Source organism: Monodon monoceros, unplaced genomic scaffold, assembly GCF_005190385.1.
Source record: "Monodon monoceros isolate NGI ecotype Baffin Bay Population unplaced genomic scaffold, NGI_Narwhal_1 Super_Scaffold_12, whole genome shotgun sequence".
Taxonomy (NCBI): Eukaryota; Metazoa; Chordata; class Mammalia; order Artiodactyla; family Monodontidae; genus Monodon; species Monodon monoceros.
The window spans coordinates 169359499-169385745 of NW_021703768.1; the positions used below are offsets into that span (position 1 = coordinate 169359499).

The following is a 26247-nucleotide window of genomic DNA, read 5'->3' on the forward strand; positions in this document are numbered from 1 at the left end:
TGAAATGTGCCTCCCATGGGTGGCCAGAGTGACAGAGGTTGGCTGTGGGAGAGGTCCCTGGCATGTAGGAAACTGCTTTCAAAAGTCTCTTTGGCCTCTGGTGAGCAGATCCCACACTTAGTTGTGTGCTTTCTCCTGCCACTGGCAGGGTCCTGTCCCAGCTGCAGAACTGAGTGGTGGGACAGGGTTTCCCTGTCTTCAGTCCTTCACCTGTGGAATTTACCTTTGGGCCCTGTTCCCTGTGAGTGTTGAGACCCTAGAAAGGACCTGGCTTCAGGAGTGACCCTGCGGGCCCGCTGTGCCGGCCGCTGCCTCTGACCGTGCCTATCGCGCCTGTGCTCTCGGCAGACAAAGAAGGGGGTTAAGAGGAAAGCGGACACCACCACCCCCACCACCATCGACCCCATTCACGAGCCACCCTCACTGCCCCCGGAGCCCAAGACCACCAAGCTGGTGGGCCCCCGGCGGGAGAGCAGCCGGCCTGTTAAGCCTCCGAAGAAGGACGTGCCCGACTCGCAGCAGCACCCAGCGCCAGATAAAAGCAGCAAGGTCTCAGAGCAGCTCAAGTGCTGTAGTGGCATTCTCAAGGAGATGTTTGCCAAGAAGCACGCAGCTTACGCCTGGCCTTTCTACAAGCCCGTGGACGTGGAGGCGCTGGGCCTGCATGACTACTGTGACATCATCAAGCACCCCATGGACATGAGCACAATCAAGGTTAGTGGGTGTGCCCCTGGAGCTGGGGAACGGGCTCCCTGGGACAAGGAAGGCCAGCACCTCTGAGGCCTGTCCAAGAGGAGGGCCCAGTCTTACTAGCTGTCTAGGCTCTTCTCACCAGCCCAGGGAAGCCCAGTGCCCCCTGCTGGAGATTATGGGGACATCATCTGAGATCATGTGGTCATTTTGGTCACAGACAGCAGTGCTGCCCTTTCCCTCATCTGAGGATGAGCCCTCTTGTAGCCTTGAGGCCCAGTGCCCATAGATACCTTCACTCGGTAGATGCTCCTGCAGAGTTTGGGGAGTGGTGACTTTGCCAGGCTCTATGTCATGAAGAAGGCCTTGGTGTCTCTTAGTAAAGGGCACACAAGTGCTGGCATTTTCACTGTAGTATCCGGAGGCCTTTTTGGTTTTGTTTATTTTAGGCCTTTTGGCACTTTTCTCCTTCTGAGAGTGGAGTAAGCCTGCCCAAACGTGGGATGGGCAGAGCAGGGGACATTGCTGTGTTCCTTTCGACCAGTGCCCTGTCCGATGTCACCAGGACAAGTACAGGCCAAGTCAGAACTGGGCCCAGCCCTCCCTTTGCAGTTCTGGCTTAAGCAGTACCTCTGTGGCTTCTCTGTCCACTTGCCTTTTAGCCAGGCACAGTGGGTAGGTTTGGATGCTAGCAGGGCAGTTCCTCGCCCTGAGACTTGGTGTTGGAGTATCTCCTTGTCCACCTGGTGCTGAGAACTGGGGTGATAACCTCTCCCTGCTATGGTCTGGGTTAAACCCAGAGCCATTGAGAAGTTGACTTGCTCCTCCCTACAGGCAGCCCTCCTTGCTGCCACCTCCCCATTGGAGCAGGGGCAGCCATGGCTAACCAGGACCCGTCCTGTCTTTCTAGTCTAAACTGGAGGCCCGTGAGTACCGTGATGCTCAGGAATTTGGTGCCGATGTCCGATTGATGTTCTCCAACTGCTACAAATACAACCCTCCTGACCATGAGGTGGTGGCCATGGCCCGCAAGCTCCAGGTGAGGCTCTGGGGGAGCTCCGGGTGTGGGATTCTGCAGAGGAGCAGGCTGGCTGGGGTCCTGGGTGGGCCAGGCCACTATGGGCCTTGGCAGATTTTGTCACTTGCTTTGGTATAATGCCATGTTGCTTTGGAAGAGTGGACTAAAGTCAGGATAACACGTAAATTTTACATTAGGATTATTTCCTTATAATTAAAGCAGGGTGGTTGGTTATGGTCTTGGGCATTTTGGATTTTGGGGTGTTCCACTGAAAGCCCCCCACCCCCCTGCATTCGGTTGCCCTTGGCTGGAAGAGTGCGTGTCCTGTGCATGGCCCAACCTCTTCTCCAAAACAGACCTGTCTCAAGTCGGCGAGGGACACTCTTGCCAGGTAGACAGTTTGTCACAGTTCTGAGCTGAAGTAACTGCCCAACTGTGGGCATTTCTTCACCAGAGCCTTGAAAGCCTTTGTTTGCCTTCCCGCTCCAGGGTGGCTGCTTCTAGATGCTCTGTGTGGCCATGATGCACTAATGGGTGGGATTCGTAACCCCTTCAAATTGATTCTGGGTGATGTACGCTGTGGAGTGCACACATGGGTGGAAGGGAGGGGCAGATTACAGCATAAATATGTGAACTAACTCCACTTTTTTCTATTTAAAAAAAAAAAAAAAAGGAAAAGCATATACCCAAATTTAAACAGAGACATATCTTTGAGTAGAACAATGAGGAGTTAAAAATTATGGAGAAAAAAGTCGATATTTAGTACTGTTATAATCTGTTTTATTATTATTTGAAATTACACATAATAAAAATTCCCAGCCTCTTCTCCCCAAGGTCCCAGGTTGCACTTCTGCTTTCAGGGTCAAAGCAGACTGTGGGCTGAGCCACCTGCTGTCACAAGGTACAGGTCCAGTCTGCACATCCTGCATCAGGTCCTCTCCTGGCACCTGGGTGGGCCTTTCTCAAACCAGGCTTTCTCAGCCATCTGTGAAATGCTTCCAGAAGCAAGGCTTGCAAAAGGCCTTTGGTGACCTGTGGGTTGGTGTCTATCAGAGGTCACCTGAGCCCTGCTTGCCCACCTGCCTTCCAGCTCTGTTAACTCCACACGTTGTCATGCATTCACCAGCATAGTGTCTCCTATGTCATCATGTTGGAGCCAAGGCATGGTCCTCTTTGTTCTTTCACTGCACCCTGTCTGGATTAGCCTTTAGTGCTCTGAAACTCTAGGTGTTTAAAAAAAAAAACTTACTAGCATGGATCTGGCTATCGTTAAACACACACTCAGACTTGAAGGTTTGTATTTCTACTGGCTGTTTATTAGTTTTATTTTATCTGAGGTTTTTTGTTTAGTTCTGTTTTATGTTTTTGGAAGGGGGACTCTCTTTAATTCAGTGGTATGTTGTCTGCTTTCTTCACAAAGCTTCCTTTTTCAGTATTTACTTTTGCATTTCCCATTCTTGAAGCAGATCAGGGTTTATAACTTTTCTGCAATTCTCATATGTAGCCACTAGGTGGCAGTGGTGCCCAGAGAGAGAGGGGGAGGGAGGGGGAGAGGAGAGAGGAGAGAGGAGGGAGGGAGGGAGGCGCACCCACCCCCTTTCCCCATTCTCTCTCTCCTTCTCCTCCCTGAGGACTTGGATAGCATTTGCCCAGATTAATACCCATGTCCTTTATTTGCCCTCATGCAAACAGCTAAACCAAAACAAGTTCTCTGTCAGCACCAAAGATCACTATTTTGAGCGACTTTATTTAAAAAGAAGAAAGAAGATATTCTCTGATATATTTTAGCTCTTTGTCTTCCTAATTTTTGTGCCTGTTTTAAGGCTTTTTTTGTTTCTTTTGCTTTTTTTTCCTTCTGGGAGTGGCATGAGCATGCCCAGACAGGGGATTTGCTCATAGCAAGGGCACTGAGATATTTGCCACAAAGCAGCCTCTTTTCTAAACGTTGACTCCAGACACCAGGCTGGATGGGGCAAGGTCCTTGCTCTCGAGGAGGGTCCACTTCAGGTGGGGGGAGGGGGCAGTGCGCAGTGGGCCACTCAGCACGAGGCTGCCTCTGCCCCCAGCTTGCTTTGTCCCTTGCAGGTTGGGTCTCCACGCTGTTGAAAGTAACATGCCAGGAGGCAGGTGGGGGTGCCTGATTCAGCCCAGTTGACGTGGCAGGCCCCCTGTGTGGACTTTTCCTCTAGAAGGCAGTTCCTGTATTTTGTAGCATTTTGAGCTGTGTTTTCTTCTTTCTTTTGAAGCTTTCTAGGATCAGCATGGTTTAGGTGGCAAGATTACCTACCCACTGGGGAGGAGGAGTAACAAAATCCCAGCCCTTGTTTGCCTCAGTAAGAGGTGTTGGGACCTACTGTCTCTTAATTAGGCTGTGCCCAAAGACTGGGATTTACCCAGAAAGTTTTACGGGAAATGATCCACTTTATATTCCTCTTCCAGCCTGTAAATTCTGGGCCTTTAGAAAACCCACATCCCACCACCTGGCAGCTGTGGTCACAAAGATAGTCAGGAGCCCCTGGGCTCAGGGTTTCCTTGGGAGCCTGAGCGTGGCTTGAGCTGAGGGCTGCTAGCCTAGCTGCTGGGCCCAGAACTGCTGGGCCCAGAGCTGCTGGTGGTACTGTCCTCTACCCTCTGTTCTATTGTGAAGTGAGGAGTAATTTAGGAAGTTTTGCACCTATGTGGATTACCAGAGTTTTATTTTGAGAGAAAGTGCAAATTCATGGTGGTACGCAATTGTTTTTATGGCAAGGAAAAAAATTAAACTGAGAAAAGTGTGTTGGGGTCCTGCATTAGGTCCCAGAGGTAGGAAGCTTGTGAAGCGTGTGTGAGAGTGTGTTTGTGTATCTGAGTGTTCATTCACGGCCGCATCCCCACCACCTGACACCTCGTGTGCCTCCACGGCCTACATTGTACTCCCCACCTCTGTGCCCTGGTTATGCCCAGGTATGGCTAAGCCTCACAGCAGTATCCAGGCATGGCCAAAGAGGGGCTGACTGGGCAACACCTTCTCCTTGGGTCTCTACCTGTGCTCAGCTGCAGGCTGATTTGCCTGGGAGTCTTCGGACACTGCAACCTCCCAGCACCTGAGCATCTCTGTTTCACTAAAGGGGAAGGGGGGAGCTCCCTCCATGAATCTGATGTAGCCCAGAGTAGATGGCCCTGGTCAACATTCCAGCGAGAGGAGATACTTACTCTCTGAAACCAGTGTTCTTTCTGATGTTGAGAATTGCGACATGGCTCAGATTCTTGGAGTGGGGTGGAGGTAATGTCACACCAGGCGGAGTAGATGGGTTCATCTGAATACACTGCCAGCTCTGGTGCAGGAGCCCTGAGCCCCTGCTCCCCCGGTGGGTGCTGGTTGTTGGTGTTCACTGCTCCTTTCTGTCACTGTCCTCCCTAATGACATACTTGCCCTGGGTGCATCTCATTGGGTTTTACCATCCTCTTGTCTGCCCCCACGCCCCTTTGACCTTTCTTTTGTACCATCCTCCTGGGTGCCTGCAGCTATTGTCCTCCTCTCATTCTTAGGTCTCAAGTTCCCCAAAGGCTCTTTGCCACCCCTTGCTGTTTCTACCTTAGCACTTACGGCACTGTACAACTGTTTGTGTTCACCCCTTCAGGACAGGGAGCACATCATTCTTGTTTGCCACAGAGCAGGTGCAAGTCTCAGCCACTTGGGAAGGTTTTGTGCAGCAGCCCTTAGCTCATTGGCACACAGGCCCGAGTGTGTTTCCCAGTATGTCCCCCACTTGGGCTGATGCAGGTGGGAGGATGATGGGTCATTCAGCTGGGCACAGCCAGGAGGCAGGCAACCCACCTGGCTTTTGTCTCATGCTCCTTGCTGTTTGGTCTTGGGGCTTTGGGAGGACAGGGACCAGAAGCAGCTGGGGAGGGGAAGGAGGCCTTAGGGCAGGTGCCACCCCCATTTGTACAACAGTCACAGCCTGTGGGTCAGGAACAGGGATGTCCTTGTGGTAAGGGTAGAGCTGTCTGGCAGCTGGCGTCGGGGGCTAGGTTCACAGACCAGTGGCACAAGATAGCTTCCACTTGGTAAAGTGTCACCTCCCAGCAGCACCAAGTGCTTGGCCCTGCTTTCCACCCTTCTCCCTTCTTGGGGTCCTGATGCCCTACTACCTTCTTAGACACATTTCTCTAAGAGCAGGCCTGGCTCTTTCAGATGCTCATGTGGGTCAGTCATGGACCTGAGCCTGCCCACATCCAGGGCACTGTGAGCAGAGAGGGTCTTGCTCGCCTTGTCCGAAGGCCCCCTCTCCCTGGCAGCTTGAGTGATAATGGTATCTGGTCATCCCTCCTGTTTGTCTTCTCTGTTGCTCTCAGATCTGCTCCATGATTTATTTTTGATTAAATTAGAAAGTTTTTGCCTTTCTAGTACTTAAACTGAAAATCACTCAGATAGCAGAGTTCAGGCAGCACCTTGCTGAGAGGAGAACCTGCCTTGGAGGAGGCCGAACCTGAGTAGTCTGGAGGGGAGGGGACAATACCACAGTTGTGTGGAATGCCTGCCCTGCTGCCCAGGTCACTCATGTCCAGTTTCCTGGGGGCGGGGAAACCTGAAGCTGCATTCCAGAGACATCAGGAGAGTCTTGTAGGGTGGGCTCTGTCAGATACACTCAAGTTTGAAATACCAGCCTTGGAGCTCTACCCCACAGCCCTTCTGGGCCATGCTGCTCTCTCCAACATGGATTCACACTTGAGGAAGGCCCCCCTTCTCTTATGTGAGTTGCTGTGTTAACTGACTTATTCCAGGCTTAAAGCAGGTCTCAAAATCCTACTGGAAAACCAGGTCTCAGGAGCTCCTGGGGTGGGATCCTATGCTTAGTAAGCCCAGGGTCTCTGCTCAGGTTGCTTGCACCTCACAAGGCTGGCTGTCTCCCATAGCCTATTCTCAGCATCCCATATCTCGTCTATAACTTTCTCACATTTCTGGTGTACCCTGGAGATGCCTTAGGCAGTGGCATGGCCCTGCTCAGTTATGTGCCCACTACAGCGAGGACTTGATCTCCTCACTGGCTGTGGGCTCTGTGCTGGGCATACTCCCACCTTGGGACCTTTGTTCCCTCTGGAACTCTAAAACTGCAGACCCCACCCACTCCCTATGGGAACGTGAACCGTAAGACCCCTGTTCTGTTCACTGTTGTGTCCTGGTGCCCGGCCCACCGTCCAGAAGGCTCCCTTGAGATGTGCTGACTGAATGAGCATCAACCTGATGGGAGCCTCAGAGCACTCTTTCTGTGGGTGCTGTCCGGGCCTGCCATCTGTCAAGGATCCCCAGACTGATGTCCTCATTGGGCTGGCTATCTCCTGTGATGTGAGTCACCTCTCCTTACCTCAGCTGTGTCTCCCAGGGAGTGGGTGCCAGGCCATGTCGGGAGCACCTTTCTCCCCAAAGTGAGATTTGAAAGAGGAGTGTTGAAAGGGTTATCACGGGGCCCTTGCCAGCCCCTCGCCTTAGTGATAAGGGGGTCACCATTGACTCAGCCCTCTTTGTTTCCTGTTGAGTCACCCCCAGCAGCCAGGGATAGTGTGACGCTGGGCCACAGTCCAGGCACCCCCAGGGCACCCAGCAGCCCTCACGGGCACAGCATCCCCCTACCCCTCACTTCCAGGATGTGTTCGAGATGCGCTTTGCCAAGATGCCGGATGAGCCCGAGGAGCCTGTGGTGGCTGTGTCCTCCCCAGCGGTGCCACCGCCCACCAAGGTTGTGGCCCCGCCCTCATCCAGTGACAGCAGCAGCGATAGCTCCTCAGACAGTGACAGCTCCACTGATGACTCCGAGGAGGAGCGAGCCCAACGACTGGCTGAGCTCCAGGAGCAGGTGAGGACACAGGCAGCCCCATTTTCAAACCACAACCCCCCCCCCCCCCCCCCCCCCCCCCCCCCCCCCCCAGCATGAGTTCCAGCATGAGCAGAATTCCCACTGGTCCCCTTGTGCCAGGTCAGGTGCATATTGTTCATACTTAAATGTACACTGTGGGTATGGAGATGGGGTGACGTGGCCGTTCCCTGGGCAGAGGTGAGGCTTTTGTATCCTTCTGGTATCTGGAAGAAGGAGGCCGAGCCAGCATATGGTGCGTCTCTTCTGGGGCTTCCAGGATGCTCCTCTCTCTACAAGCTGGCCATTAGGCCTTTAGTGCCCACATGTGTCTATGCGCTCCTTTTTTTTTTTTTTTTAATATTTATTTATTTGGCTACGCTGGGTCTAGTTGCTGAGTGCGGGTTCTTTGTTGCGGCATGTGGGTTCTTTTAGTTGCCACGTGCGGGCTCTAGTTCCCTGACCAGGGAATGAACCTGTGCCCCCTGCATTGGGAGTGCAGAGTCTTAACCACTGGACCACCAGGGAAGTCCCTGTCTATGCACTCTTGCCCAGCCTCTTCAGGGATCCTCTTCTTGGAACCAGCATGGTCATGGGGCTTGAGTGGCTCCTCTGACAAGGAGGACACTGGGCCACCCTGGGAGTTCAGGGTCTGGGTGGGCATGGGCACTTTGGATATCTAGTGAGACGGCAGGTCGTGGAGCTGAGGGCCAGAGACCAGGGTGACGGGATTGTGTGTCTTGCTTGTCTGCTCCACAGCTCAAAGCCGTTCACGAGCAGCTTGCAGCCCTTTCACAGCCCCAGCAGAACAAACCAAAGAAAAAGGAGAAAGACAAAAAGGAGAAGAAAAAAGAAAAGCACAAAAAGAAAGAGGAAGTGGAGGAGAATAAGAAAAGCAAAGCCAAGGAACTTCCTCCCAAAAAGACCAAGAAAAATAATACCAGTAACAACAACACAAGGTCTGTGGGTCACCCCTACCCCCACCAGTGCCCCTAGTCCAGATGGGGACAGTGGGGAGGGAGGCTGCCTCTCTGCTCTTTTTTCTGGGATGGGCCTTTGAGGGAGAGAGGATAGCAGGTAGCATGGTGCAGGCGGCAAGACAAACCACAGCAGCCCCCCAGTTCACCATTTGTGGTCTCAACTGCAGCCATGTGCTCCCAGGAAGGTGCTGCCAGTGCCCCCTGTTTCCTGTGAAGACCACTGGGTGGGGGTGTGGAAGCCTCCCCAAGCCCTAAATGGAGAGATATGTGCCCACCTTCCCCCAGGGACCCATTCTTAATGGTGTCTGCATCACCCCATCGTAGCAAGAAGGAGCCAGCACCCATGAAGAGCAAGCCCCCTCCCACATATGAGTCGGAGGAAGAAGACAAGTGCAAGCCCATGTCGTATGAAGAGAAGCGGCAGCTTAGCCTGGACATCAACAAGCTTCCTGGTGAGAAGCTGGGCCGCGTGGTGCACATCATTCAGTCGCGGGAGCCCTCACTCAAGAACTCCAACCCCGACGAGATCGAGATTGACTTCGAGACCCTGAAGCCATCCACCCTGCGTGAACTGGAGCGCTATGTCACCTCCTGTTTGCGGAAGAAAAGGAAACCTCAAGGTGCCCTTGGGCACCCTGGGGCGGTGGCGGGGGGTGATGTTCCCAGTCCTGGGTGAGGGAGAGGGCTGGGCAGATGGGCCAGGCTGCTACCCTTGCACCTCTAGTAGTGAGGCCCCTGTTGGCACCTTCAGGCAACTTTGCCTTCCAGTCTCGGCCCTCGTTCTCTGCAGGCTTGCTTTCCTTCCGATTATAAAATCTGCGTTCTTGACATAGAAACCTCTGAAGAGTTGTGACATCAGACTCAGCCCTAGGCTTATTGGTGCCTTTGTTGATCTCTCTGGCTGCTGGCCATCTGCGGTCCACCTGCACCTAGGTGTCCTAAGCCTTGCTCTGAGCAGCAGCAGCTTTCGTCCTTAGCTTCCTGCCTCTGAGTCTTCCCCAGAAGCCACCCCCCTACGTCTTTGGGGTCTCTGGGCATGGGGGGTGTGGCTAGGAGGAAAGGCATTAAGTTGGCACTGTGCCTGCCTGCTGTCTTCTCTAGCTTGGTGTGACACCCCCCCTCCCCCACCCCCAGGTCTTCCAAGCAGCTCTTTTGTGTTGTCAGTGTCTTGTCTTGGCTCACAGCTTTTGCGTTAGAACCAGTAGGACTTAGGATCCACATCAGGGCTTTGCACACAGCCTTCATTCCAGCCCGGACTGACTCCTGGGGTCCTTGGCACACACACACACCCCATCCTCCGCCCAGGGTGCCACACAGTGACACTTGCCTCAGTCTGCACACTGAGGTGCTGGGAGATCCCTTGGGGCTCTTTCCTTGTCTTGTTTTGTCTTTGACTGTCATGTCCCCTTTAGGTCCTCTTTACCCACTGTCAGAAAAGTAGCTGAGGGAGCATAATCGCAGCAGTCCCTTGTGTTAGAGAATTCCCTCCTGCCCTGGTCTCTTAATCCTTGATGAACCCTGTAAAAGGGTATTTTGAGAGATTGGAGGGACCTTGAAAGTCCAGTGTAAGCCAGGTGTTTGGCTGGCATGCATGGTAGGCTAGCTGCTTACCATTGGGAAATGTGGGTCTGGCCGGGGTTCGGAAGGATTGCAGCCGGCCATTAGGAGCAGCCTTCTGGCTCGTGGGACTCAGGGCCCTGCCTGACTCTGTCCCTGTTGCTTTATTGCAGCTGAGAAAGTTGATGTGATTGCTGGCTCCTCCAAGATGAAGGGCTTCTCATCCTCAGAGTCGGAGAGCACCAGCGAGTCCAGCTCCTCTGACAGCGAAGACTCTGAAACAGGTTAGGTGTCTAACTTAGAGTCTTGTCGGAATCCTGCCTGTGCTCCATCCTGTGTCCAGGCTACCAGAGACCAGAGATAGCAGTCATAAGAACTTGCTGGGCCCTCCCATCTGTCCATCTACTTGGTCACCATGTTAATCTCTAACTGGGGGCGGGGGTAACCCTGCACCTGCCCCCACACTACCCTCGACCTGGGCTGGGGCAGGGAAGACAGGTAGCCAGGGGTATTGACACTGCAGAGACCTGGGAAAGAAGGGGTGGGAGCAGATGATGGAGTTGATCTTAGCGTGACCCTGCCCAGCCTCACAGTCTTCCGTGTGTCACAGTTGCATGCAACACAGCCCTTTCAGGTGATGTGATTTGGCAGGTGTGGAGCAGCCTGCTTTTGGCCCTGCTGTTCCTGGGGCTTAGGGCACTGCCATCCTCCCCATAGTGTGCTCACTGCTGCATTGGCTACTCCTAACTGCACGCACTTGGACATGCGTATCCTGTACCTCTAATAGTTCCTTCTCTCCATGCTCCATGGGCGTGCATTTGTATCCACTGGTGCGCCTGAGCAGCAGCTTTGACACGGGAGGTGGGGGCAGGTGGAGATGCTGAGAGCTGTGCCGGTGGTGGGGAAGGGGACCTTTCCTCCAGATATAAGCCCTCCTGGTTATTCTTAGGGGAGCAGATGCTCAGACTGGCCCAGAGGAGAGGCTAGGGAAGAAGCCTGGTGACTAGCCTGTTCTGTGAGGTGGAGCCGGCCTTCTCTGGGTGAGCAGAGTTGTCCCTGGGCAGGTCTAACTCTATCAGCTGAGCAGACAGTCTGTGGACCACCCGCGAGCCTGCCCTGGGACCCTGGGTGTGCCCCTCCAGGCAGGCTGCAATGTGCACATCCACAGTGGGAAACGTGTGTTTGGGCAACGAAGACTCCTGGCATATTCTTTCACGTACCTATTTTATCCCTGATATTTTATTTTAACTGGAAATAAACGATAAGCTCCACTTTGTTCACATAAATAATGTGACCTGGTGGTGCCAAGGAAGTTTGAGGATCATTTGCAGCAGTTGGAAAGAGTGAAGCTGCCCTGAGGTGTGTGGGTCCACAGGTCCTCCTGTGGGCTCAGCCTGCCTCTGTCCAGGGAAGCTGGGGACAAGGGGGCCTCTGGGTCTTGTCACTGCTCCTCTTCCCTTTTACAGTAAGGACACCAGGTTTCCCAAGTGTCGGGGGAGGGCTCAGGACTACCTCATTTTCAGTGGGCCAAAGTGACATGAAAGTCATTAAGTATATTCTGTATTTATTGAGCTCCTGTTGTATGCAAAGATTGCTGTGAGTAGTTTGCTGGCTGCCTCTTTCTCCATCCTTAACCATTTTTTCTTTCTTCCTAACCAGCTCCCCCTTCCATTGCTTTTTTAAACCTGTCTACCAGCAGGGGGCGCCGCATCTGGTGCTTGCTCAGGCGGAGCTGGCCCCAAGCCAGGGCCCAGTGCCCTTAACAGGGTGAATGGCCATATTCTTGGGCCCAATTAGCATTCCTGGTGGCTGCTGACTTCTCATTTTCAGTGCCAGCCAAGCCTCAGGTTTGTCTTTCCCTCTGGGGTTTTGTACCTCCTGCATTTTCTAGCAGGCTGTTTCTACTAGGGGTTTCGTAGCCTTTTCTCCTAAGGATCTGAACAACCAAAGAATACCCCAGAGGTTGAAATTGGCAGCGGACCTGATAGCTAAAACAGCATGGTTTGGCCCCACCCACTGTGGCACCTTAGGGGGCCATGACCATCACACCTGATGTCCCCGTTGCGAATCTGTGACTGTGGCCTTTGTCCCTGACTCCTGAGCTTCTGAGCGTCCTACAGCCTGCCTGCTGCCGCCTGCTGTGGAGTGACCATGATGGTATTGCTAGCAGCTCCCTGCTGCTGCTGAGATTTTTTTTTTTTTTCCTCCACATTTTTCCCCCTTTTAAAGAAGCTGGAAGGATTGTGCAACAAGTAATCTGAGAGTCCTGGGAACAGCTGTCCTGGCAGGAAGGAGGGCGAGATTTACAGTCTCAGAGCCGCCAGCCTGCAGGCTCCCAGGCTCCGGCAGTCCAGCCCTGGCGGCTCCCTCGGCTGCCTCCAGCTCCTTCCTCTTCCCAGGCACCCTCCCCACCTTGGGTTTTACGAGCCTCTCTTTTGTCTTCGTGGTCCTGACTTTTCCTTTGCCTTCTGTGTGCGCTGGAGAGCTCTGTCGGAGGCCAGCTGAGAGCTTTTACTCTTGGGAGGGACCCACCCTGTAGGTTTGTGCCCTGCAGCTCAGATGCTACAGGTTCCAAAGTGGGAGCCTGTGCCCTGGCACCACTGAATGTGGCCATCTGCCACCCCCATCCTGCACAGGAACCTGCACTTGCTCTCCGGGCAGCTGCTCGTGCTGGGTCCATGGAGCTGGGTAGATTTCTCTGACCAGTTACAGGTGGTTCTGCCTTGTGGGGAATGGGGCCTGGTGGGGGGCATTGAAGGTATTTCTCTTGGTGTTTGGGGGCTTGTTTTGCCCTTCTTGTTCTTGTGTTTCCATTTGGATTAGTGCCGAAATTCCTAAGAGCCTATATTTGTCAGTTCTGCCGACACAGCCCCGAGACATGAATCACCAAAAGAAATTGAACCAGAGGCACTAAGTTGGGGCTAGGGCAGTGGTACGTGGACTCCTCTCTGGCCACTGTCCATAGACAAGGATGCTGCTAGCTGCTCAGGACATGGGGGCTGGTCCTTGGGGCAAGGCCGCTTCAGGGAGGCAGTGCGTCCACAGACTGGGGCGGAGGGGGTGTTTCTTTTCCAGCTTTGTCCCAGGCCACTGTGTGTTTCTCCTCCTGTTCAGCAGCATGCAGCACTGCTGGCCAGTCCCACGACATCTTTTGAACCCAAGCTGTTACTTGAGTCGTGGTCTTCCACTGAGCTTTGATTCTGGTTAAACTCTGAATCAGCTTGAGGGACAGAAGGTGGTGGTACAAGTGCCACCCTCCCACTGCCCCTGAGCCATCTTAAGCTTTCACCCCATCACATTGCTGATGTCTGGCTCTTCCCAAATGCCACCCACAGATCTTTATGGGCAGGGGTGGCCACACAGTTCCTGTCACTCTCAGGAGCACCCCTGGTCTGGGCTGGGACAGGAGTTCAGGGAATTCTCTTGGACTTGATTTTGGTCTTTTAGTTGCAGAGGGAGCACACTCCAGCTATTTTAGTCCCCTGGTTTCCTTTTCCCAGGATCGGAGCATGTGGGTGTTTCTTAATAGCTCCAAGGGGAAAAGGAATGCTTGATGTTTTGGAAAGATTTGAGCTGGAAAGTGCAGACAGAGGCCATGGGGCACTCTTCCCAGACAACCAGCCTCAGCTTCCGACCCCCTGGGGTCTTGGAAGGACTCGGTTCCAGTCCCATCTTGGGGCCTGCTGCTGCCCACTCCAAGGGTGTGACGCACGCTCTTGGGGAGGGGGTAAGTCCCCTGGTGGGGGTGGGGGTAGGAAGAGATCTGGAGGACGGGGCTATAGCCAGTCTGCCTGCACTGCCAGGTGACCCTCACACTCCCACACACATGCAGGGACGGATTTTAGGGCTTCATGGGCGAAGGTGAGCCTTGTGGAATGTGTCTTGAATGAGAGACCGGCCGGTGGGCGGGTTTTTCCCACATGCGCACTTGGGGACCATGGGAGTGCAGTGTTGGTTGCATCTGTGACTCTAACAGAAGCATCTGCTCTGCTATATGGGTGGGAACGAGCCCCACACCCCCTCCCCCGTCAAGGGGAGCTGCATTCGATGCCTGGGACAAAGAAGGGACAACTTTCTTCCTCAACCTGTTTTTATTTTTTGTTTTTTTCCTCCTTAACAGTGTATGTAACTGGCTCCTCTTTTTATAATTTTTTTTGGTTTCTTGCAGTTTATAGGAATGCAGAGGTAGGCTGTTAGCTAGAGGTCCTGCGCTCCATATCTTTCTTAGGGTCTTTTCCTACCTCCACCCAAGCCCTGAGGAAGGGTCAGCATCACCTCCTTGAGATAGACAGGTGCAGAAAAGCAGACCCTGGGGGATAAGATCAGAATCAGTGGGCGCCTAATGCGCATGGCACACCAGGCTGGTCTTCAGAAGTGATGGCAAGGAGGACAGGCAGGGTAGCCTCTCAGATGCAAAGACCAGTAAAGGAAACACCAGCATGCACTCGGCACATATGGAACTTGTTACTGGAAGCAGTTCTGTCTAGAAGCATAAACGGCATAAACAGACTCAGGCGGTTCTGGAGACATCCATGCGTGCCAGATCCAAGGCCCTTCTAAGGGAAAGGTGGGTCTGTCCCCACCTGCAGCTGGCCAGGCAGGGGGTGGAACTCCTAGTCTGCGGCGCTATTCTCTCGTGCCCTGACAGCAAGCAGGGCACCGGAGGCTGGCTTGGTCTGCGGTTCTTCTGTTCTTATGACTTGAGCGGTACATTCCACACCATTTCTCTCACACTGGTTTCTCTCTCCCTCTATGTAGGTCCTGCCTAATCATTGGACACGGACTCTTAATAAAACGGTCTTCAGTTCCAGATTCCTTCCCAGCAAGCTATAGCTTAAGTCCATTTTCTTCCGTGAAAGGGACAGGACTCCATCAAGTTATGGAATTCCTCAGAGCCCTGGGCCTGTCCCCTGGGGTGGATTAGTCATGTCCAGCAGCTCACGCCTAGTCCCGCCTCCGGGAAGGCTGCCTGCCTGGCTGCCCGCCCGGGCCTCCTGTGTAAAGACTGCCTGGCTGTCCTGCCCCGCCTCCCTGGTCGTCTGGGGTCCTCTGGGTGGGTGGCATCTCCCAGAGGGTGATGACAGTCCCCCCTGCACACGCATACATGTGGTGCTGCTCCGTGTGCAAGACCCCAACACAAATATGTTTTCTCTCCTCATCCCTCCCTCTTTTTTGGGGACTCTGGATCCTAACTGGTTCCCTCCTGGACCTTGCAATGACGTTAGCCCAGGGAAGATCTCATTCACCCTAAGGAAGAACACTAACATCTAGAGCTTCCCCAAGTGAGGAATGGGGCTTTAGAGGCGAGGCCAGCTGGGCCCAAAGGCTCACTGGGGCTGTCCCTCAGCATGCCTTCTCTCTGGTGACCTATAAGGCTCCATTAGCCAGAGGCTGTCACCAGCCACAGCTGATTCACAGCCCCCTGGAGTCCTCCTTTCTGTTTTCATTGTTCCCACTGTTTCTGTTGGGCATTTTCCCAACTTCTTTGGCCTCTTCTCCTAAAGTCACACAGGGAAAGTACTTCCTAAGCTGCCTCCCAATCCCTCCCTTCCCAGGTACTTAGAAGCAGGCTGCAGGAGCTGCCAGGCAGGCCATTAGTGAGGGGCGTCTGGGGAGGAGTGGCCGTGTAGCCAGTTGACCTGGCTCCTCTAGGCCATCATCCTTTCCTTTGGTGGGGGTTGGGATCTGGGCTAGTGGCAAGAAAGGGTTCTTGAAACCCAGAGCACTGGACCAGTCAGTCGTGAGGGCATCAGAGCCTTCGGGCCCTGTTCCATGCACATGCAAGTAGTCTCCTAGTCTTCAGTCCCCTAGAGTGATGACAGCTGCTGGGGATGGGGCAGGTCAGGGTGGCCACATAATCCAAGCCCTCTGAGAGGCACTAAATAGGCTTTTTTTTTGCTCTAAAAATAAATGTCGGCCCTTTTTTGGTCATGAATCCAGCATCTCAACAGAAAACTGCCTGATGTGAAAAGTTCCCTGAGGAATAGCATCTGCATTTTAGAGAGCTTTTTTTGTTTTATATATAGTTTGTGTGTACTTCTTCAAGGCCTAACCATCTCCTGGCATCTTGGAGTCTGCCTTCTGCTGGAGCTGGAAGCAGGCTTGAGGAGGTGCAGTTGGCCACCGCCTGTGTGGAAACCCTGGCACTGCTCCCCAGCTCCTTGGGGCCTTGGGCCCAAGCAGCTCTAAGTGCCCCAGACTGGCCTTGGACTTGGGTTCCCGGTTCAGCCTCCCCAGAGCCTCCAGGGCCCTGCAGTGATACTTGGGAGTTCCTAGGCTGCTCCCTGATCCTGTAGCCGGTCAGCTTCCAGTCGAACTCATTCGCCAAACAGACTATTTTGAGCTGCCCTTTGGCCTGTTCCTGATGTGTTCCCAGTACAACTCAGCCTGGCTGGGGTCAGGGAGCTTCATGCCCGGAGATTCCCACAGGACAGTTGGGAAGCTGCTGGTATTGTCATTCTGGGAAGATTCTTCTGTCTTAGAACAAAAGTCAGGCTAGATTCCCACAGTGTCGGCCTGTTTGCCTCCCCACCCCTCCTTCCCACTTGTGTGCACATGGGCTGTAGCCACGGGCCAGCTGTCCTGCGTGGTCCTTGCAGCCTCGCTGTCCAGGGATCTCGTCCTTCTTGCCCGTGGGGCTTCCGTCTGGCAGAGGACCTGATCTTTAGATTCAAGCTGTCACCTATGCCCAGTGCCCCAGGAACAGAGCAGAGAGAGCAGAAGCCCACTCACGCCTTGTCGGCAGCCTCCAGCATGCGGACAGTGGGAGGTGCCAGCCGGGCCTGAGGAGTCGCTGTAGGAGGGGTGGGAGGCCTGGGCATCTGCTGGTGCTGAGGCTCCCAGCCGGTTCAGTTGAGGGGCTACGCACCTCTGCCCTTACCTTCTATCCTGTCTCCTTCCCTTGAGTTGTGGGGGAGTGGGGAGGAATCAGTGTTTTAATCAGATTTTACAAAAACGTTTTAATTCTTTGTACAATTACCATCCTATGTAAAGATGAAACTTGTGTTGAGTTCAAGATTTTTATGGAATAAAGATCACACGGTACTTGAGGCCATCTTCATGTAACCCTTTCTAGAGAGTTTTGTGTGGGGGTGTCTTGGGGCTGGTGTGTTGTGAAGTTGTGCACTTCCTGTCTTGTCTTCCTACCAGTAACTCCAGCATGAGGCCCAGGACACGTGAGCCAGATGTGGCTGTCCCAGAGAGGCTCCAGCACCCCTTGGTCCCCACTGCTGGCCCCTTTAGTCCTCTGGTCCTGGTGATCTGCTGTGCACCTCCCACCTACTCTCCCACTCTAGGCCTGCCCCTCCCAGCACTTCTGTGGAGCCCTGGGATGGCACTCCCAGGGACCTTTCTAAGGCAGCTGAAAGCCACTCCCTGGATCCTTAAGGGCCCCATTGCACTTCTTCCCCTCTAGTTCCCAGGTGGGCCTCTCTGCTCATGGCTGCAGGGAGATGGTGTGGGTTCAGAGCCACTGTCCCTCTTTTGTGATGAAAAAAAGTGTTTCCTCCCAAGGCCATGAGATGACAGGCCACCCCTACCCTGCCCAGCCTTCTCCCCATGACACAGTGGCCTCTCCTGGTCAGACTTGACCCATGACACAGTGGCCTCTCCTGGTCAGACTTGACCCATTGGTCCCCTCCCTCCAAAGGCATGCCAACGTGCAAGCAGCCGCCCCCAGCCTCCCCAGCTGCAGTTTCTGTTACTGGAATCCATGCTGGGAGAGGAGCCCAGCCTGGAGGAATGCTCTGGCCTCTTTCTCCCACTCCCTTGGGTCAGCAGCCTCTGTGTACCATGCTTTATCCCTGTGTGTGTAGGGTCCGCTTGGTCCTGGGCCTCCAGCCTCTCCTTTTCCATCCTGCGGCTGCCAGACACCCTGTGGCCTGATCCTGCAAATCACCCAGATGGCTCCCTTTTGTATGTGTGACCCTCAAGAGTGTCCTCACCAGCTTTTGTATGTGACCCAAAGAGTTCTGCGCCCTGTATCCTGGCATCTCTCAAGTCTGGGTTTGGGGCTGGGCCTACAGTTGCTGTGTCCCAGGTGTCCCTAGTCGCTGCCATTTGTATGAGACATGTCTGTAGCTGCTGAGTTTTGTGTCACTGTCTTATCACTTGCATGGAATGGTGAGCTTTTGCAGGGCACAAAGTCCCTTCTCATCCCTTTTGGTGACACGTCGCACCAAGGCTGTGCACCTCACAGAAGTTTAGCACGGCCCTCCATGAAGCAGCTTTGGAGCTAGCAGTGGAGCTAGCCCCGCTTTGGGCAAAAGCATGTGTCCTCCAACACCAGCAGCAAGAGCCAGCACCCTGGCAAGGAGCTCAGGGAATGCCAGGCAGAGCCATGAGGTGCCTCTCAGCGACAGGAATCTGAAAGGCACTATGGGTCCTACCTCCCACCTGGTGGGTGGTGACTTCATTTCCTAGCCCTTGAGCACTGGCTGGGCTTTCTCTCCTCTGAGGTTTACACCCAGCAGTGTTTGGCAAGGGGCATCCAGCTGGCAAAAGTTCCTTAGCATAAGCTTCTAGAGTGGGGGCAGAGGGAGTCATGCTGGCTCTTGCACACTCCTCACAGAGACAGGCACACCCCAGATTTATCCACCCAGTGGTGGCAGCAAGCCATTGGCTCCTGAGAAACCGGGACACATACTGCTTTCTCCCTGCAGCACATTGACTGTATCTCAACACAGGGACTTCTCTGAGGCCGGTCTCCTGAGAGGAAGGGGAGTCTGGCCAGTGTCGTCCTCCTCTGCTGGCAATGGCATTGAGTACCTCCCCCATTGGCTCCTGCGTCGTCCAGGGAGGCTGGCTGGCTGGCTTCTCTCTTCCTCCACAAAGTGCTCATGCTTGTCAGCACTCTCTTCACCTGTCCCATGGCTCTGTGGCCAGGCCTTGGCCCATGCTGGCACCAGTGGTCTTTCTCAGCCCAACTCACGCATCTCTGTTTCGTCTGGGAGGGTGGGAAGGAGCGAGCCTCAGAGGGCAATGTAGTTGGAGGCCACCGAGTTGTTACTTTTTAGCTGTGTGACCAGAGCAAGTCCCTTAACTTCTCTGAGCCTCACTTTGCTAATCTGTAAAATGGACAAGATCATTTCAAACACCATGGTTGTTGCAAAGCAAAGCAGGTTGGGGTGCAGATGCTCAGGTCACTGTAGAGGCTTCTGACCAGCAAATTGGAGGAGAAGTTGGGCAAGGAGGTTTCTCGTAGCTCAGTTCCCAGTGCATTTGGGTGTCATCTTTTAACGGAGCTGGTGGTCCGGAGATTGGCAGGCAGCTTTTCAGTCATGGTCCCTGCTAGGAAAAAGCAGCAGGCAACTGGGTAGGTGGCACCCCACATGTCTTTCCCTCCCCTGTGACCAACTTCCATCCCAGACAGAACCCAGCCACCCTCCCTCTCACTGTCACCGGTCCTTCTCCTGAACTCATCCTCTGTTTTCTCCTTGCTCTGCGTTCAAGGCCAGCTCCCAGTCTTCTCCCCCGTAGGCTCACCACCTTCTCTTTTCCTCCACAGAGATGGCTCCGAAGTCAAAAAAGAAGGGGCACCCCGGGAGGGAGCAGAAGAAGGTATGTGGTTTCGGGGGTGTGCTTTAGCAGGTGAGCAGTGGCCACCTGTCTTTTGGGGCCCTGGAGGGACCCTGTGTCTGACCCAGACGGGTTTGGCCTGCCTGACATCAGCCTGTCTGTCTGTCTGTCTGCAGCACCATCACCACCACCATCAGCAGATGCAGCAGGCCCCGGCCCCTGTGCCCCAGCAGCCCCCACCGCCTCCCCAGCAGCCCCCACCGCCTCCACCTCCACAGCAGCAGCCCCCGCCCCCGCCCCCTCCGCCCTCCATGCCACAGCAGGCAGCCCCTGCGATGAAGTCCTCGCCTCCACCCTTCATCGCCACCCAGGTGCCCGTCCTGGAACCCCAACTCCCAGGCAGTGTCTTCGACCCCATTGGCCACTTCACCCAGCCCATCCTGCACCTGCCGCAGCCCGAGCTGCCCCCTCACCTGCCCCAGCCTCCCGAGCACAGCACTCCGCCTCATCTCAACCAGCACTCGGTGGTCTCTCCTCCAGGTGAGCTGCAACCACACCCGCAGCAGTGTGGGGAGGTCCCCTTCCCACCCTGGTCTTACCACAGTGACAGGGCACTCTGGGCGACCTGCAGAACCCCTCTTAACCTCAGTTGTCTCTAAGGGGAGGTTAGCAGCTTCTCGGGGCCATTATGGAAATTACACGAGAGGCCCCAGAACAGGCCTTGCACAGAGAGAGAGTGCTTTGGGTACAGAAGACACTGATTGAGATCTTCTGCTGGGCCAGGCGTGGTGTGAGATGGAAAAATATGTGATCCTCTGTAGCTCCCAGTCAGGGATAGGGGTTTGGGAGGGCGCACAGCCTCATCCGAGAGCGGACACACCTGTGGGAATCAGGAAAGACTTGCTCTGAGACCTGAAGGGCAAGTGCAGCAGTTGGAGGGAAGGGAAGGGAGGAGAGTTGGGGGCGTGGAGCACGGGGCAAGATGGTGAGGGGCCGGATCCTGTAGAGCTCCCTGGATGCTGTCCTTATTCTGGAGCTTTTGGGAAACCAAGGATGGTGGAGAGGTTGCCAGTTGGAGGGAGACAAGTAGGAGGTCAGGATGGAGGAGAAAGGCTGGACCGGGGACCACGGGGTGTGTGAGCCTCACCACCCTGCTACTGTGTCCTTCCAGCTTTGCACAACGCACTGCCTCAACAGCCATCACGGCCCAGTAACCGAGCTGCCGCCCTCCCCCCCAAGGCTGCCCGTCCCCCGGCCGTATCACCCGCCCTGGCCCAGCCTCCCCTACTCCCGCAGCCCCCCATGGCTCAGCCCCCCCAAGTGCTGCTGCAGGAGGATGAAGATCCGCCTGCCCCACCCCTCACCTCCATGCAGATGCAGCTCTATTTGCAGCAGCTGCAGAAGGTGCAGCCCCCCACACCACTACTCCCTTCCGTGAAGGTGCAGTCCCAGCCCCCGCCCCCTCTGCCCCCCCCTCCCCACCCCTCAGTGCAGCAGCAGCTACAACAGCAGCAGCAGCCACCTCCGCCACCGCCCCAGCCCCAGCCGCCACCCCAGCAGCAGCACCAGCCCCCGCCACGGCCCGTGCATATGCAGCCCATGCAGTTCCCCACCCATATCCAGCAGCCCCCACCGCCCCCAGGCCAGCAGCCCCCCCACCCACCCACGGGCCAGCAGCCACCCCCGCCGCAGCCCGCCAAGCCTCAACAAGTCATCCAGCATCACCCTTCACCCCGGCACCACAAGTCAGACCCCTACTCAACTGGTAAGTGTCCCCCCACCAGCACTACCGTCCTGCCCCTGGGCTCTGGGAAGGCTGGCGCTAGGTCCAGAGTTTTGTCCTCAAGAAGCCAGATGGGTCAGTTTGTGCTGCAGGCTGAGATGGGCTCAGAGCTGAGCCTCGAAGGCTCTGGGTTGGTTGGAGAGAGGCAGCTGAAAGGGGGCGATGATACTTGATGCAGTGTTTTAATCAGGTGTCCATCTTGCGTGCAAGCCGAGATGACAGATTAAGGCCCCAGTGGGCCATTTTCTTGGAACTCACAGTCAAGTGCATTAACAGTGCATTGTGATACCTGCTAGGTGAGGAGGCCAGAAGCCCAGGGGAGGCACCTGCTCTGCCTCTGGGGATTGGGGCAGGCTTCTTGGAGGAGGTGACCAGAAGTTGAGCAGGAGTTAGCTTAACAAACAGTGGGGTGTGAGGTCCAGGCAGAGCCATGAGCAGGTCTGGGCAGTGTGGTCTGTTTGGGAACCTGTGGAAACGGGTGCTCGGCTTTTGGTGTTAGGAGGCCCCCCTGGTGGAGCTGGGAGGGAGAATTAGGCTGAAGCTCACAGGTAGCTCACGACTCACCCAGGAATCATTGCTGTCTCCTGCTCCCAGTCTCCAGCCTGATCTAGGCTGCCATTTTCCAGTCAACAGCATTGGGCAGGCCATGTCCTCTTGCTTTTCTTGGGCACTTGTTTTCTAGGTGTCTCTGACCAAAATGTTTTGGCTGACCACGGTGGGGCAGTGTTCTAGTAGATGCCTCATGGTGTGGTGACACATTGACATTCCTGGACTTGGCATGTAGATCATGCAGCCTGGCTTGGGGGTGGGGTGGGGGGTGGTATCCTGTGAGTGCCGCCTACAAATTGAATAAAGCTGTTGACTTTAGGCTGTGACTGCTCCTAAACCCAGCAAAAGCTGCCAGGTGCCAAGTGGATCACTGTGTACCCTGAGCTGAGAACAGCTGGCTGTCCTCCCTGGGAAAGACCAGTGGTGGTCCCAGCAGCTCTGCAAACGTGCCTGTTTTCACCCTCAAGCAAGACAGGGTTTCCTTGTGGAGACCAGTAGTGGGCAGGTGATGAGATGCCTTCGGAAGAGTCAGCACTTGTGGTGGGGCAGGGCAGGTCCCCTCTGGCTACCTTTGCTTAGAGTCTCTGGGCCCATCTCCCCCTGAGTCTCTGTGGCCTGGAATGAGTCACAGGGAGTGACATGTGTTGGAGCGTAGCTGGGGGCTTTGGGCCAAAGACCAAGTTGTTGGAGTCCAGGGAGGTTTGGCAAGCATCCCTGGGCACCAGGCCAACTTGGAGGCACCGCCCCTGAGCTACTGGGCTCCCCTCTAGGTGCTGCTGGATGAAGCTTCCAGCAGGCAGGAGATTTCTGCAAGTCATAGGCCTGAGAACCTGCCATTGCCCAGGTCAGCCTCAGCAGGTGCTCCCAAGGGAACCACCCAGACAGGAGGCTGTTGCAGTTGTGTGTTTGCAGACTGCTGGCAGGCCCAGGCCAAGGCTGCCTGGGTCCCCCCAGCCTTTGGTTGGATGAAGGTGGGTGGGCTGGCCCACTTTCTCCAAGAACCATGAGCCCAACACCTGTTCTGCCAGTTCTGCTGTGGTGTAGGCCAGGTCCAGGCTTCTCCCCATTGTGTGGGCCTTGCAGGTTGAGTTGTATTGGGGAGGTTCCTGGGGATCTAGCCTTAGGCCCGAAGCAGCTGTCCAGGCAGACCGGCCTAGCCACATGGGGATAGCCGGGAGCCCAGGCTGCCTGCTTTGTGGGGTTATTGACATCCCTTGTACTTGACCCAGGCCATACCATAGGACCACCTGGAGAGCTTTTAAAAGATAATCAAGCCAGATCCCACCTGGGACCAGATGTATCTGCGCTTCCTAAAGTTTCCTAATGGAAAGTTTTTTTTCTGACACACAGTGGTATCAAACCACCAGGATTGCGCTCATGGCTCCACGAAGCCCTGCTGCACTCTGAGCACAGGGCCTGACATGCAAGGGACTGAGCCGTTGTGGGGCTTCCCTTGGGTTGGGAGGGCCTCGCTGGGCCCAGGGCCGGCGGCCTCCATACCAGACATGCTGATAAGCTCCTTGTCCCTTCTCCTAGGTCACCTCCGTGAAGCCCCCTCCCCGCTTATGATACATTCCCCCCAGATGCCACAGTTCCAGAGTCTGACCCACCAGTCACCACCCCAGCAAAACGTCCAGCCTAAGAAGCAGGTAAAGGGCAGGGCTGGGCCACAGCCCCCAGGGATGGGCGTAGGCTGGGGCCAGGGGCGCCCATCCACCTCACCAGCTGCCATGCCTGTGCTGTCCCAGGAGCTACGTGCAGCCTCCGTGGTCCAGCCCCAGCCCCTGGTGGTGGTGAAGGAGGAGAAGATCCACTCACCCATCATCCGCAGTGAGCCCTTCAGCCCCTCGCTGCGGCCAGAACCCCCCAAGCACCCAGAGAGCATCAAGGCCCCCGTCCACCTGCCCCAGCGTGAGTGCCCTCTCCAATCCCAGCTGAGGTTGAGGCCCCCAGGCCTGCACTGGATGTGAGCTTCCTGTGGGCCGGTCAGCCGTGCCCCACTGAGGTGGGTTGGGCCCAGGCCCATGGGCTATTTGTGTTCCAGGGCCTGAGATGAAGCCCGTGGATGTCGGGAGGCCTGTGATTCGGCCCCCTGAGCAGAATGCACCCCCACCGGGGGCCGCTGACAAGGACAAACAGAAACAGGAGCCGAAGACGCCAGTTGCACCCAAAAAGGTAGGAGCAGTGGACCCGTGAGTGCTCCTGACCCCCACCCCCAGGAGGTGCCTTGGTAGCTGTGTCCTCAGACTTTGGGCCTCTCTGGAGGAGTCCAGATGCAGCAGGGCCCCTCACTGGCCCCCTGGTCTCTCTGCCTCGCAGGACCTAAAAATCAAGAATATGGGCTCCTGGGCTAGCCTGGTGCAGAAGCATCCCACCACCCCGTCCTCCACAGCCAAGTCATCAAGTGACAGCTTCGAGCAGTTCCGCCGGGCGGCCCGGGAGAAGGAGGAACGCGAGAAGGCCCTGAAGGCGCAGGCTGAGCACGCAGAGAAGGAGAAGGAGCGGCTCCGGCAGGAGCGCATGAGGTGGGCGCGGGCTCTGGGCAGGTTGTGGGGCTCCCAGGGCTTGCACTCATCCCCACGTGACACGGAGCCCTGCTCTGCTCAGGAGCCGAGAGGATGAAGATGCGCTAGAGCAGGCCCGGCGAGCCCACGAGGAGGCACGCCGGCGCCAGGAGCAGCAGCAGCAGCAGCAGCGCCAGGAGCAGCAGCAGCAGCAGCAGCAACAGGCAGCTGCTGTAGCCGCTGCCGCCACCCCCCAGGCCCGGAGCTCCCAGCCCCAGTCCATGCTGGACCAGCAGAGGGAGTTGGCCCGAAAGCAGGAGCAAGAGCGAAGGCGCCGGGAAGCGGTGAGCTGGGGGACTCTGGTGGGCACTGCTGGGCAGAGATCAACCCCTGGAGGAGTTGAGAAAGGGGACCCTGAACCTGGAGTGGGCAGGGAGGCTCTCCCCCCAAGAAGTGGGGTGCAAGCAGAGAGCCATGGGGTGGGTACTCAGGGCAGAGCTCCTTCTTATGTGCGCCATGCTGGCCTCTGGGCCTCAGAGGTGCTCTGGCCCAGTGCAGGGGAGGTTCTGGGGTGTGGGCCCTGAGGGAATAGCCCATGCTGGAGGTCAGGGGTGAGGGTTTGGGAGCCACAGCAAGGGCAGGACACTGAGTTTCACTTCCTCCTGCTCTCCTCTCTCCTCCAGATGGCAGCTACCATTGACATGAATTTCCAGAGTGATCTATTGTCAATATTTGAAGAAAATCTTTTCTGAGAGCACCTAGGTGACTTCTGACTTTGATTTCCTGGCAAAACGTTGACTCTCCATAGTGTTAGGGGCAGCAGTGGAGGCAGTAGCAGTGGCAAGGGGGTAACTCCGGGCCTGGCTCTCCTGCATGCTATGCCTGGGGCAGGCCTGATGGGCAGCTGAGGACTGCAGAGCCTATCTGCCTTACAGCCAGCCGGACGTCCCGCCACCCCCACCCCCACCCCGCCCCACAGGACGTCGGCTCAGAGCACGCCTCGCCACGAGCAAGTGCCGACCAGACCCAAGCCCCAAGTCCCCACGTGTGGGGCAGAGGCCCTTCTCTCTGCCAAATGTCTACACAGTATACACAGGACATCGTTGCTGCCGCCACCGTGACTGGTTTACTGTCCCCAAGAACGTGACGTTTGTGACGTCCTGCCCGCCGGGAGTCCTCCACACCCCAGCTGCCCCTGCCCACACCCAGGAGACCAGGGCAGGCCTGCAAGAGCTGGAGGTGGCGAGGGCGCTGGCCCACCCCCTTGCTGGCACTGACTTTGCCTTGAACAGACCCCACCCCTCCCTTCCTCTCCCCCCACAAGCCTTTAATCGAGAGCCGCTCTCTGTAAGTGTTCGCTTGTGCAAAAGGGAATAGTGCCGTGGAGGTGTGTGTGTGTCCATGGCAATCTGGAGCGAGGTGACTGTCACACGCGCGTGTGTGGGCCGGCCTCGCCCGGCGAGTGAGGCCACCAACCAAAGTCAGTTCCTTCCCACCTGTGTTTCTGTTCTTTTTTTTTTTCTATATATATATTTTTTGTTGGATTCTATTTTATTTTTAATTCTCTCTTCTCCTCCAGACACAATGGCACTGCTTATCTCCGAAATGGTGTGATTGTCTCCTCATTGAGCGGCGGCTGCCACCGCGCTGTGGGTAGTGTGTGACCGTGGCTGTACTGTGTAGTGAAACATAGTTGGCATATCTTTGTTTGAAGTTTGTTGGTGACTCCACCAAACTGGTGTAAAAAAACTCAAAAAAAAAAAAAAAAACCCCACAAAAAAAAACAAAACAAAACATACAAAACACACAAAAAAAC

The 26247-nt window shown here is 55.5% G+C and overlaps 1 protein-coding gene across 5 annotated transcripts in view; it reads left to right on the forward strand.

The window, feature by feature from the left end:
- The window catches only part of BRD4 (bromodomain containing 4), an 81444-nt gene extending 55197 nt beyond the window's left edge, over nucleotides 1-26247 (forward strand). For 3 of the 5 annotated variants that reach the window (XM_029216756.1, XM_029216754.1, XM_029216752.1), the window contains 14 exons: nucleotides 349-714; nucleotides 1601-1729; nucleotides 7336-7545; nucleotides 8302-8501; nucleotides 8847-9142; nucleotides 10253-10363; nucleotides 19585-19637; nucleotides 19772-20135; nucleotides 20767-21360; nucleotides 23464-23838; nucleotides 23972-24102; nucleotides 24247-24452; nucleotides 24535-24775; nucleotides 25115-26247. In XM_029216756.1, coding sequence (XP_029072589.1) covers nucleotides 349-714; nucleotides 1601-1729; nucleotides 7336-7545; nucleotides 8302-8501; nucleotides 8847-9142; nucleotides 10253-10363; nucleotides 19585-19637; nucleotides 19772-20135; nucleotides 20767-21360; nucleotides 23464-23838; nucleotides 23972-24102; nucleotides 24247-24452; nucleotides 24535-24775; nucleotides 25115-25183 — 3345 coding nt within the window. In that variant the 3' untranslated portion in view covers nucleotides 25184-26247. Of the gene's footprint in view, nucleotides 1-348; nucleotides 715-1600; nucleotides 1730-7335; nucleotides 7546-8301; nucleotides 8502-8846; nucleotides 9143-10252; nucleotides 10364-14837; nucleotides 17112-19584; nucleotides 19638-19771; nucleotides 20136-20766; nucleotides 21361-23463; nucleotides 23839-23971; nucleotides 24103-24246; nucleotides 24453-24534; nucleotides 24776-25114 lie in introns of those variants that run through there. The other 2 variants (XM_029216753.1, XM_029216757.1) reach the window with 2 other exon arrangements.